Below are 13,043 nucleotides of genomic sequence, written 5' to 3' on the forward strand. Positions count from 1 at the left end.
CTATTGATCATACCCCATTCATATAAAAACAGAGGATAATGTCTGATAATGATAATAAACAATTATAACGCTGTACATCTTTTTGGAAATCTGCTTCCCTGTTGTTTTTAATATATTTTAATGATAATGTATTGATCACACACAGAAAGACTAGCAGAAGGTCAGAAATACAACAAGCTGGCAGAGATTAGAGAGTTAGTGTCCCGTTCAAGGACACTCCAGCAAAGTTGCTTCTAATTGAAGCCCCAAAATCTCAACAAACTACTCACTAAAAAGTCATTTTTATATTATTCATTCGGTTTTTACAGCTGAAAACAAGTGTATGTATGTAGTCTTTTTTTAATTCTCTGTGCATTCAGTGCAGTGTGGTAAATGGGGACTGCAATACAAGTTCTACAGCCCTGACTAAAGCTATCTGTCCCCCCCTTCATATGCCCAAGTCCTTGAAAATAGGGACGTGAGGATGCAGATTGGGTGGCCAGGAGGGTGATTCCGCTCTGCCATATTGTGTGAGTCCTTGGGAGAAGCATGCATAGACAGATGCAGTTTGTATCTGTCAGGCTGGATATGATCTACGACGCTGGGCCTCCAGCCAGCAGATGGTGGGAGAAATTAAATCTGTGACATACAGACCGACACAATGGAGCTCAGAAATACAGTAGGGGGGGTACACCTGAAGTTCGCTGTGTACGTGCGTGTGTGTGTCCCTGAATGGTTTAGTGTGCGTGCAAGTTTGTGCTTCTGTATTCACACAGCATGTTACGACAAATAACAGCTTTGCCCCGAAGACAGAAGTCAAACCTGTTCCACTTGAAAGTAAACGCAAACTTTCACACCCTGCATCATTCTGATCAACGACCTACAGACGTGAACTGACCACTTACTTTCTTCCACAACATGACGGGACAGCTATTAAAATTGCAGCTTGAACATTACAGAAACCAACCAGCATTCACAAAGAGAATCCGAGAGAGAGGGAAAAAGTAATAGGAATAGCAGTTACACAACAGACCTTATTTTGGTCATTGTGGATGATTTGAATAGCGCGAAGGAGAGGATTAAGTTGTCGGAGAAGCGGGGCTCGGTATTAAATCATTCCGATATAGCTTCTGTATTTATCTTGCCTGGGAAGAGGCGCAATGCGATTTCTATGCTGTTCATCCAGTCAGGTTTGTTGTCCGCACTTGCTTGGCTCCTGAGATATTTATTACTGGCATTGTGTCGCAGTCATTTCTTGCCTCTGCACAGGGGACTATATTGCATGCCAAGCAAATAAAGGCCTTTTTCTAACCAGTGAGGCAGTAATTTGTTTACTGTCACCAAACACAGGGCCACTAAATACATCCAACACAGTGAGGCTGGGACACTGCACTGAGTTCCATTTAGAAACGTTTTGAACTGTGCAGAAACCGAATCTTAAAATTAGAGAGGGATAACATGGACTCATAGGCAAAAGCGCTGTTAATATTACAAGGAGCTGTATCACTCCAGAGTTAGATGTTTGGCATGTTTTCACCAAGCAAGCAGCTATTTTGTCTCCACTGGAGAAGCTTTGAAGGCTTGCATATTTCTCATTTGACCTTTCCAAAACATTTTTTTCTCTCGACATTTTGTGTTGAGAAACGTGCTGCCGGAGAACTTCCAAAAAAAAAAGGTGCGCAGCTGGGCTGAAGGACAACCTTTCCAAATCTCGCTCTGACGGCGGAGTTTTGCGGTAATGATGGGACTTTTGATCTGGTACCGTTAGATAACACAGACAGGTCCGCTGTCTCCCAAAGGACAAGAGAATCCAGCAAAATCAACAGAATATACCCGAACGTCTGCTCACATTTAAGGAACGTTCTCGACGCGCATGCAGCTCTGCAGATCCCCGCTCGACATTTTAATGCTGGTTTTAACTTTTTATTGGAGAGGAATTTTGCTGAAACTATTGAAAATTAGAGGGCGAGCAGATAAGGGTAACGACTTCCACTTTCCCACGGCTTGATATGACATTTGATTAACACAAATGAATACAACCACTTTGGCTGGAGATAAGATTCCCGGCTTTAAGCTTTTTGTTTTGGAAGTACAGACCTAATGCAGAGCCAACAGCAATGCGAGCCATTTAGTTCTCACACCATGAACGGAAATGTTTTTACAAGGTTTTTTGTGATATGTGACCTGCTGTTGAATGTTTGTGTTGAACGGCCTTACCAAGTATATGGCTGATTTGTAAAATATGCATTAATATTTATATGTTACGAGTCGGTCGCTGCAGGCTTTTCCCAGGACTTGTCAATGTTGCAATTCCCTGGTTGCTGATAGAAGCCGATTAAAACATGTACCTTTAAGGATTTTACTCAAGAATTTGGCTCTGGTTTTGGAAAAAGGTTCCAATTTTGAAAACAGTCCCTCTATTCATTGCCCCACAGAGCCTCATCAGTTTTATCATCACCGTTAATGTCAAGGCATGGTTTTGACACCACCTTTGTCATTTCCTGATCTGAGTCATTGCATTTTACATTTGACATGCTCATCAAATGCTAACAGCTCTGAAAATATGAAAGATTGCCTCGACATGGAGAAGTGGCAGCACACTGCATTTAAGACTGATGTTGGGAGCTGAGGTGTCTTCTCTGGCCCGCAGTAGTTTATTTCATACATCAGCGAGACAAGCACCATTTACCTGAACATTCACTGAGGCACTTCCATTCAAGGTCAAAACATTCGGCATCGTTACCCAAGTAATGAGTCTGTGTTCCCTCTGGTCATCTCTTTATACTACCCCACAGCTTCAAAGCCACACTGTCCACTATATTATACAGAGAGAGAGAGAAAGTTATAGAGACAATAAGGCAGAAACGCGGGGATGAGAATTGGGAATGAGACCGTCAAACACACCCCCCTCTATTATTATTATTATTATTTACCCATACAAAGTCAGACCTGCACATAACTGACTGATGCAGTCTAGGCAGGATTGTACTTTTGGAAAGTAATTTTGCATGTCGGCCATTATTCAAAACATCACAGTGAGAAAAAGTTGATTACAGCCAAGGATCTTCAGATTTTGACTTCTGACAGTGTGACAACAATAAGAGAATACAACTCCTCCCGCTGTATGTATGCGTCTCTCACACACACACACACACACACACACACACACACACACACACACACACACACACACACACACACACACACACACAATGAGGGATGGCTGAGCTGACTTTGGGCCCATGTGTAAGTCTCAGTGGTGTGACCTCTCGGGCGGGGGCGTGAGAACCGCCACGAACAAAGAGCAGGGCTGTTACAGCGTGACAGAATTACTGAGTGACTCGGGACTCATGACCGCAAAAGTACTAAAGCCTAACTTCGGCTCTGGTGTGAAAACATGCCTTTGCAACTCCCAACAGGTGAGTGGCACGCTAAACTATACAGCCACACAACCCCAACTCAGGTTAAGAAAAAGAAAGGGGCCATTGGTTAGACTCCAGACATAACATCCACAGTGGACAGAACTCCAAAAACAGATGACATGCATATTCATTACTATACAACTGGTAACATTCATCTCTGTCATTATTTGACAGCCTTTGACCCAGTCACTGCCTCAGAAAGTGAATTAACAGCCAGTGAAGTCAACTTAAAATGGTGAGTGAAAAATAAAAAAAACACTTGTGTTTCTATGCAAAAAAGAAATCCCTCGAAGGGTATTCTTGAAGACTGCTGGCTGTTACCTTCAGTGAGAAGTTGGCAGTACTGACACAATATTGTATTAGGCTAAAAAAAATCTCAAGCAAGTGATCCAGACACTATAATGCACTTCTGAACCGTGGTATTTTAATTATACAGCCTACCTATGAGCAAAGTGAAAGCACGTGTAAAGCTGCACCGATATGACCGTCATAATCCATATTTTGCAGGATTGGCATAACAAAATAAAGAGCCAGTATATGAAAGAATCATAATTAATGCTCGACCTTCATTTGCTCTGCTAAAACCTGTAATCCAGATCGACTTAGTGGTATAATGACTTCACCATCAGGATGAGCGTGCTCACTGTAGTTCATGTGGATGCAAAGTCACATGTACTTTAAGTCATGTGAGAAGTGTGCGGCTCTTCTTTTGGAATGCAAAAACATTAAGTTTATGCTTATGAAGTCATTTTTTCAACCTTTATTTAGGGACGGTCGACATGTTTTTAGGCAACGCATAACTTGAGTTTTCTGCCCAGGACAGCTACACTCCCTCTCTTCTTGGTCAGTGGGCAGCTTTACTGCTTCCGTGCCTTGCTCAAGGGCACCACAATGACTGTAATGAAATCATTGAAAGTTTACAAAAGCTCAGCAGGTTTCTTTTTTCGCTTTCTCCAGATTTTTTTTTTTAAATCAATTGATTCCAAACAGCAACATTCTTACGTGACACCGACTGCTACAACCTCCAGGCCACCACCGCCCCATTAAGGAGGAGGACCATTAGTCCCCGTCTGTTTGGTGCTGCCCGAGTGTTTTCTCGTGTACTGCTGCTGATATGAACTTGATGTATCGCTCGGCTACAAAAACAATAGCCTAAGAATAGAGCCGAGCTGACAACATTGCTCCGTAAGTGTGTGTCTTTGTACCGAGTGTGCTTGTGTAAGTGAATATGCATGATCCTGTGTGTACGGTGGTGCGGCTTCTGTGCATGTATGAACAGGCTCAGAGTTGTCCAGCACATCCTCGGGGTGCTGGAGGAGCAGAGCGGTTATTTTGATTAAATATGATGTGTGGTTCTGTTCTCTACCAGCCTCTGGAAGAACAAGGAACTACTTGAGAGGTTAGAACAAAAAGCAGAACCACTTATTTAAGGAGTGTACTCCTTTGTTACATTAAAAAGATTTTCCCCCATTTGTAATTTGATATATTTTAATACATCAATAATTCAACTGTAATGTCAACTATATGTCTAACTGATGAACCTCCTTACATAAATTCCAATTATTTACAGTAGAAAATCTGTGTGAAGATGGAAACACTTCACAACATCACAACAACAGCCACTGTAATATATAAGCTCATATGTTATGGAATAGATTCCTTAGGCTACTTCCAGCAGATGCAAAACAACTTGGCAACGTTCTAACAAAAGTCCTAGTTTGGAATTAAACATCCGTCTCTCTTCACCTTGCTAAATGCTCTACGAAGAAGCCGTTCGCTTACTTTGGCTGTCTGCCACTTCGCTCGGAACATGTAGCGTGAAACCGGCTTGCTTGAGCTTGTGGGCTGAGAGCAGCTGTCCACAGCTTCTTTTTTATGAACCTACATTGTTTTGGTTTGTCAGACCAAAACAATGAGCTTACAGTGGCTCACTTCTGCACAGAAGGGCAAATTCAGGAGTTGATTGGTAGCACTGGAAACCCTTTCTTATGTCGTCCCTCGATTTAATATTATCAAAAAGAATATTGATTAATGCAGCTTTCATGCTGCTATAAATGTATGCAGTGAATGTGCACTAGTAAAGCCCAATAGATTAAAGCATCCATCATAAGCTATGTGTCTGAATCGTACTTGACTCCGGGTCGAGCAACACTCGGGATCACAGAGAGAAGATGACTTCATGCAAAGCACATCTGCTGGTGAGAACAGTTGCTCAATGTTGAGTAAGACTGTGTTGCCGTCTTTGTCATAATCTCATTTCATTGATGTGATGTTAGTGCAGTTTGTTTGTGCAGCATTCCTCACGATACAGTGCAAAAGAAGAGCTTTCTTTGCACAGGAGAAAAGTCCCTTCGGGAAGATTACGCAAGCCGATGATATCATCAAATCAGCGTGGACAGAGGAAGAAGAAAAGGAAGGGCGGGTGTAAGAAAGATGGGATTTTAACGGGGGGATGGAGAGGCCATATTAGAAGGAGAGGGGGTCTGCTTTAATGTAAGTGTAATGGCTGCCGAGCTCTGGAGCTTCTTTTTCTTGAAAGTTTCTAATGAAATCAACTCCTGCTGTGACTAGCACCCACATGATGAAATTACAATCAATTAAGGAGGAAATCCATGCTCACAGCTCAGTGATATGGAAGGCTGCGCAGGGAGAGGTGCATAAATCGCTTACATAACTCTATAGGCGAGGAGGGGAAAGAGGTCCATGGAGGTCAGAGTAGCCTGTAGGCATGGAGGGTAGTTCTTTAAGTGTAGACGAGCTAAGAAATGTTATATATTCATGTAGAGCGTTTTTCTTTAAAGTTCTATGGAAAAGCAGGGAAACACTGATATGGACACATCTATTTCATTTTAAGGCTTTTGATGGGGCAATTTACCATTTATATCATTGATTATGGGGTTACTTTGCTGTTTTCGGACAAGACTGAGTAACTCCTTGAGATGAGGAGACAAATTAAATATAGTTTTAAAATCAATAAATGGTTAATATTTCTTACGGTGTGACTAGATTCCAGGTCCCACATTTTCCAATTGCTTAACTGTATTCTATCTTATTTAAAAATGCATTCCTTGCATTTTTCTTCTGACCATGTGGAGATTGCATTAAGATAGATCTGCTCCACCATGACACCAATACCAGGAATCCTCAGCGTTTGCAAACGTTTATGTATGAATTATTAAGCTAAACACTCATAGTGGCTTTGGGATGTATTGGAATAAAAGCTTTAAAAAGCAACAGAAGCAGCAGCAAAGGGAGGAGGGGTGTGAGGAAAGAGTAAGAGCAAAAGTAAGATGGAGAAAGAAACCAAGCGAGAAAAAAAGAAGACTTATCTTACCTTCAAGCACTGTAAGCTTGGCACTGGTGTTGATCTCGCCAGCAATGTTGCTGGCTGTGCACTCGTAAATGGCTTCGTCTCTGTGTGTGCGCAGTGGCTGGATCCGCAGTACGGAGCCCGAGCCGTCATCAAACTCAATCACCTACGAGAGCCACAGCAAAGCAAAAGGGCAGCAATGTTATTTGTAGGGACTTTATTGCAACATATAAATAACATTTGTTTTGTTTTTCTGATGTGAGAGAAGAAACAACTTTTGCAGCATTATCAGTTTCTAAAAGCATATTTTCATGTCGTGGCGCAGAATTTAGACTTTTTCAGAAGTCAAATATATGAGTCTGTTCTCACTAAAAAAGCCAAAGTTTCCTCTTAAATACAAAAGAGAGACCCCTACGATCTTTAAAGAGAATGATATCATTAAAAGATATCCCAAAACACTGTGGTGTACAGCAGCACCAGGACAGGTTTCATATCAAGGAATACCAAACAGGAGTATAATTGCACCCCCGGCTCCAACAACTACATTATGCTACAGAGGAAAGACTGGTCAGAAACAGTGGGAGTTCCCACGTACGGCACTTCCTTCTGTTCGAATGGGTTCCAAAGAAGGAGGGGAAACACATCAAGTAATACATCAAGGGGGTGCATGGCTAGCAGCGGTGGAGCTGAGAACCAGGAGGGGGAAGGACGAGGGTGTGAAAGAGATGAAGAAGACTGTATAAATCAAGATGGAAGGAGATTAAAGAGAAGGGAGGCCTGTCTGGTCTCGCTTGCAGAAGAGAAGAGTTGGTGTGATGCTCAATAATAGGGCAATTGATTGCGTGCGCTGTGCGAGTGTGTGCTTTGTGTAAACGCTGTGAGTGTGCATGCGCGTGTGGGTGTGTCTGTGTTAATGAGAGAGGGTTGGAAAAGGCAGTCTGAAGCCCACGCCTGTAATATTTCACGTAGTGTGTGTTGTGTTTGTGCCTGGTGGACTTATGTCATTGTTGTGTACACGTGAGTGTTGTATGTGAGTGTTCACAGATCTGAGAGTCACGCGTGAGTGCTCACCTCAAAGCGCTGGGAGCTGACTTTCTTGCCTTTCTTCATCCAGGTGATCCTGGGTTTGGGCTCCCCGGTGGCCAGGCACACAAACGACGCAACTCCTCCCGAAATGCCCGTCTGGTCCTCTGGGGATTTGACGAAACTTGGCACGCCTGAGGAAGCCGGAGCAAAGAGGGTAGAGGGAGACGGAAAGTGATAAAAAAAAAAAAGAGGGAGGGAGAGAGGCAAGGGAGAAGCAGAGCAGAGGGGAGGGGGAGAGAAGAAGGTAATGTTACTGCAAGTCACATTTCCATGTGAAACCTGGTTATTTATGGGCATCATTTTCTCCACACAAAGGCTAAAACGACAAAACCCACACTGTTGCCTCGCACACCTGCAGCTCAGTCACGGGAGGAACATCCAGTCTTTGTGTGCCTGCCTGTCACTGTCTGCTGTTCAATTCCTCACCTCTGCTTCGACACGCCATTTGAAACCGCAAAGTTTGTCAACCGAAAACAATGAAGTCGCGGTTCTAACTCTTGAACATGAGGGATTGCATTAAACCCAAAGGATAAAACAAGATAAGCAGACAAACTCCTACTCTTCAACAAAAAAAAAGAAGTGCAAGATGCAGGTAAATTAGACACTGTGGGAGTTTATCAGGTTTTTTACCATTCAAACTACTTTGTTTTATGAGGCATTAAAACTGGTTGGCATGTCCTAAAACAAGGCTACTACTATGTTGTGATTCTGAAACCTCAGTGTGACGTCCTACATAAAGTGTGTTTACAACAACACAGCGGACTACCTGGGTGAACACCTATTGACTTCCCCTGTTTGCCTTCAGGGTGTTTTTACCAAGCGCCACACCCAACATCATTGTGCGCAGGACAATGGAGTGTGTGTGTGTGTGTGTCAGCGACAGCCTGTCTAAGTTGACATGATTCTACAATGAGTGCACCGTAGCTCCACGCTATAGCCGCCATGCTCTATGCTTTATTTACGGCCTCAGACGTGCATAATACGTGCCTGACACAATGTCCTCATTACCAGCTCCGTCAGCTCGTGTTTCATCTCCAGAGTCATTAAAGAGGGAGGTGGGGGAACACCTAAACCGCCGTGGTGACGAGCAGACGGCCCCGCGGAGACGCGCACAACGGGGTGAATCATTACGCTGTATACACAGAGGAGACGCCAGCCTTCTCCCTCCGAGGACACGCTGGGGAAAATCCAGCAGTGGCTGCCACCATTCCTTTCTGTTTTATGTGTTCTAATATAACTTTGGTGGGAGACGGGGAGGTGGCGGGGAGGGGACATAACATTGTACCTTGAATCTTTCTGATATGGATAAGGACTTCAGTGAGCATACTCTCCAGGTCCACCTGTTGCATCGTCAACCTCTGCCCTCACTTGGTGAGAGAGAGAGAGAGAGAGGTGGTGGCGTCTGTCCGTGTTTCAGAGCTTTCTTCAACGCACAATCAAATATAAACCGAACCGAAAGCATGCAGGCAGAGAAGTGCGCGTGCATACGTAACACGTTAATGTGGGATGATTTTACACATTCAAATGCAGATGGGTGGAGGTACCAGCAGCTGTCTCAATATTTGTACTATCTGACAAGGTTGCGTGTCACAAAGGATTTCAGTTGGCCTTACAGATAACAGTGCAGTTGCACTAGTAAACATACGTACATATACAGGACTGTCTCAGAAAATTAGAATATTGTGATAATCCCCATGATTTAGTTTACTGAACCAAGCTGAGTGTTTTTCAAGGCTCAGGAAACCCTTGCAGGTGTTTCGAGTTAATTAGACGATTCAAGTGATTAGTTGAATACCCTACTAGTATACTTTTTCATGATATTCTAATATTTAGAGATAGGATATTTGAGTTTTCTTAAGCTTTAAGCCATAAACAGCAATATTAAAAGAATAAAAGGCTTGCAATATTTCAGTTGATTTGTAATGAATCCAGAATGCATGACATTTTTGTTTTTTTAATTGCATTACACAAAATAAAGAACTTTATCACAATATTCTAATTTTCTGAGACAGTCCTGTATATAAATATATATATATATATACATAAGCATAAGTCAATACCTTAATACTGCTCTATACACTTCACATGGGAGAAGATACCGTCTCTTCGCCGTTTTAAAAGGAATATTGTAGGACTCTATCTGATGTTGTTTACTCTTGAAATAATACATTTTATGATCTGTTTTTGTTTTTGGGAGCAAGTCTCTGTCAAATACCTGTCACATTAGCAAAAGAGATTAAAGATAACATGGTTCTTTGCTTAAAAAAGAACAATGACGATAAGCCAACAAGGACAAAAACACAATCATATCCACAGCATTTTACATAACGCTGACAGGCTGAAGTGTGCTGTAGTGCAGTGTGAGTAGTGTGTGAGTAGTGTGTGAGTAGGCAGTTATGCGTACTTGGCGATACACCGTAATCCGACACAAGCATACATCCATCTGTGACCTGTGACCCCTTCATAGTACCTAAACCCACCTGACATTTGAATGGTATTTTCGTACTCCCAGGGACGAGACTTGGACCGCCACCGCGCAGCACTAAATCGTTTTCAGTAGCGTCACAATGTGACCGTGACACACGCAGGCAGCAGCAGGAGAGCCATGCTAATGATTCAAACCTGATAAGCGTGTATGCCCGAGCATGCATCTGTGCGTGTTGGAATCCTCGAGACCTGATTATCAGCGTTCCGACTTCCAAGAGTTCCTGCTAACATCTGTCCATAGCGGCCCCGTTTAAAGTTGTGAGGGCTTTCCACGCTGTTGCTGAGACGGAGGATCAGGCCGCATTAAATGCCTCAGAATGAACGGATGTAAGCTCATGTATATGCCAAAAACATGTAAGTGAAGGAACTACTGGATCTTAGAAATCACAAGGATTTTTTAGGATAAGTGGAAGAAAAGGGCAAACTGGCCCTCGCTGAGCTTTTCCTGTGTTAAGCTTCTTAAAAACGCAGTAGATAGTTAACCTTTGACTAAAAAGGGGCACATTCGAAGCTGTCCATCGTCAATCCAGATCTCACCGAGCATTCGATCGCAGGTTAATAGTTGCCCTAATACACTCGAAAGGGCAGACGCATATATTGCTGGACTGAGCACAGTTCCTCCATCACTCTGCCGCGACTGGCGGGTGAGGATTTCAAACTGCTGGGTTTGTCAGTTCTTTTCTTAGAGAGACAAAATCCAGACTCTACCCTTTTTTTTCTCCGCCTGTGTCCAATTTTCCTGGCTGTCAGGCACTTGTCACATGAGCACAATGGCAGGGACGAGGTGGAAAACACATAAACCTACCTATGCAAATCCTTCTCTCAGCCACTGACTGCGAGCTTTGAGCTGCACTTTTTCTCAGCTTTGATACATCACATTGAAAACTCCTATCTTGACACTTGAGGCTTTAATGCATGCACTCTCCTCGCTGGCATGTGTAGGAATTGCTGCCACACCTGTCAGGCCCCGGTGTTGGTTGCAAGGTGGCACAATTTCAGGGTTGAGGTTATCGACTCACAAATACTTCGTATTTACCACATTCTGTTTTGTTCGCGCTAACAAGATGAATGCGCCGCTCTAATTACTGAGGCTATCGTGTAAACACCTCGGCTGGGTTATAAAAATCAAAGCGGATAAGCATAGCTGGATTACAAGTCAATCATCCAATCTTGGGGTTATAATTACCAAATCAATGCATCAGAAAGATCAAAAAGTGATCCACATGCAAAACAGTGTTGCTATACACAACAGCAGCGGGCCTGGTGGTGGTGGTTAGTCGAGCAAAAAGGCTTTCATGTTACAACTAATGAATGGAACAAGTTAATCAAAGCGAAAAACAGGCCACACAAGTGAAAACCTTATTTTGTGGGACTAATAAGGTGTTTCTTGTATGCTACCACACACACAGACATGATTATCAAACAAATCACAGGGTTATTATGGAAATTAATGCAAACCCTTTTAACGCCTAATGTTTAGAAGCGGCATACAAAGTGCTAGCTTAGTCTAGCCCTAGTTGTTAGTAATAAATTGTCACATTTAGCAATTATGCTGCAGTGTGTACACAAAGCAGGTGTATTCTCCCTTATAATCACAAGCATGAATATCTGTTCTCTATTGACTTGAAATGTGAATGTGAGGGCAGGCTATTGCGAATATCTGCATAGATATCAGCTTTAGACAGTACAGAGGCTGCTGATTGCTCTGTGCAGGGGGATTAAACAGCTCCTCTCAGTAAATCTAATACCTGCAGCAGTATTTCTGAGGTCTGAGGTCATTAGAGAGATAAAAAGGTACGGGGGGGGGGGGGGTTCCCGAACTGCAGTACTGCTACAGGTGTTTTAATTCTCACTAGATAGATCTGAAGGTTTTGGGAAGGGTAAGCAGGAACACCTGTAAATGTACCGCGGACAACTTTGTCAAGGACAGCACAAGAAATTGGGTCGGATGAATAAACTCATATGGGTCATATTTCAGCACAAGAACAGAGCGTTTAGGAGATTGGATAAAATGGAAAAGTGGTTTACTCAAATATGTTTTTAAGACAGTGTTTTGCTGTTCTGAGCAGCGTAACTGTATTGTATACGTCCTGAGCAGCTTTACAGTTTTCTCTTTCATCCTCGTCAGGGAACTCAGAGCTCGTAATAAATGCAGAGACAGCAGGGAGAGTCGCGTAAATGGCACTTGTGTGGCTAACAATTAGTGTATTCCCAAGCCTGCCACAGGGCCCGATGAGAATTACTCTGCGGTGTAGAGTATCAGGGATCGATACACACGCGGCAGAGGGAAAACCATTAATTCTTATTAATAATGGATTAGCAGGTTATCATTTTCATGAGGCAACACTTAGTGGAAATTTGTCTGATGGCATCAGCACTGGTTGTATTAATGGAACACTTCCATTAAGGCCTTTTCGGGCCATTAGCAGGCAACTTGTTTGCAATTAATTCCGTATAAAGCTGCCTCCCCTGCAAGTTATTTACCCCAATAAAGTCAACTGCACTTCAGGCTGTTTGTTTAAACCAATAATAAACATCATGTTTGCTGCACTTCTCTTTTACAGCAGAACACCAGGCATTGAGCATTGTGTTATCCCCCCCCCCCCCCCCACCACCCCCCAAATGACTCTTGTACACAGTACATGTTAGAATTTATGCTGACGGACCATCAGACTGAATTATATGAAGCTGGGTTTGCCTCTCCTTGGTCCATGTATCTAAGGTCAACTTGATTTATTTTTATTATCTCAATTTAAAAT

At 42.9% G+C, this 13,043-nt stretch overlaps 1 protein-coding gene across 1 annotated transcript in view; it reads right to left on the reverse strand.

The window, feature by feature from the left end:
* LOC306705901 (receptor-type tyrosine-protein phosphatase F) overlaps positions 1 to 13,043 on the reverse strand; it is a 116,778-nt gene that overhangs the window by 81,653 nt on the left and 22,082 nt on the right. Inside the window, exons 3-4 of the mRNA XM_079172777.1 lie at positions 7,783 to 7,928; positions 6,736 to 6,877 (exon numbers count right to left, since the gene is read on the reverse strand). Of these exons, the coding sequence (XP_079028903.1) occupies positions 6,736 to 6,877; positions 7,783 to 7,928 (288 nt within the window). The remainder of the gene's footprint in view (positions 1 to 6,735; positions 6,878 to 7,782; positions 7,929 to 13,043) is intronic.

The sequence above is a fragment of the Pholis gunnellus genome (genome assembly GCF_910591455.1).
Source record: "Pholis gunnellus genome assembly, chromosome: 14".
NCBI lineage: Eukaryota > Metazoa > Chordata > Actinopteri > Perciformes > Pholidae > Pholis > Pholis gunnellus.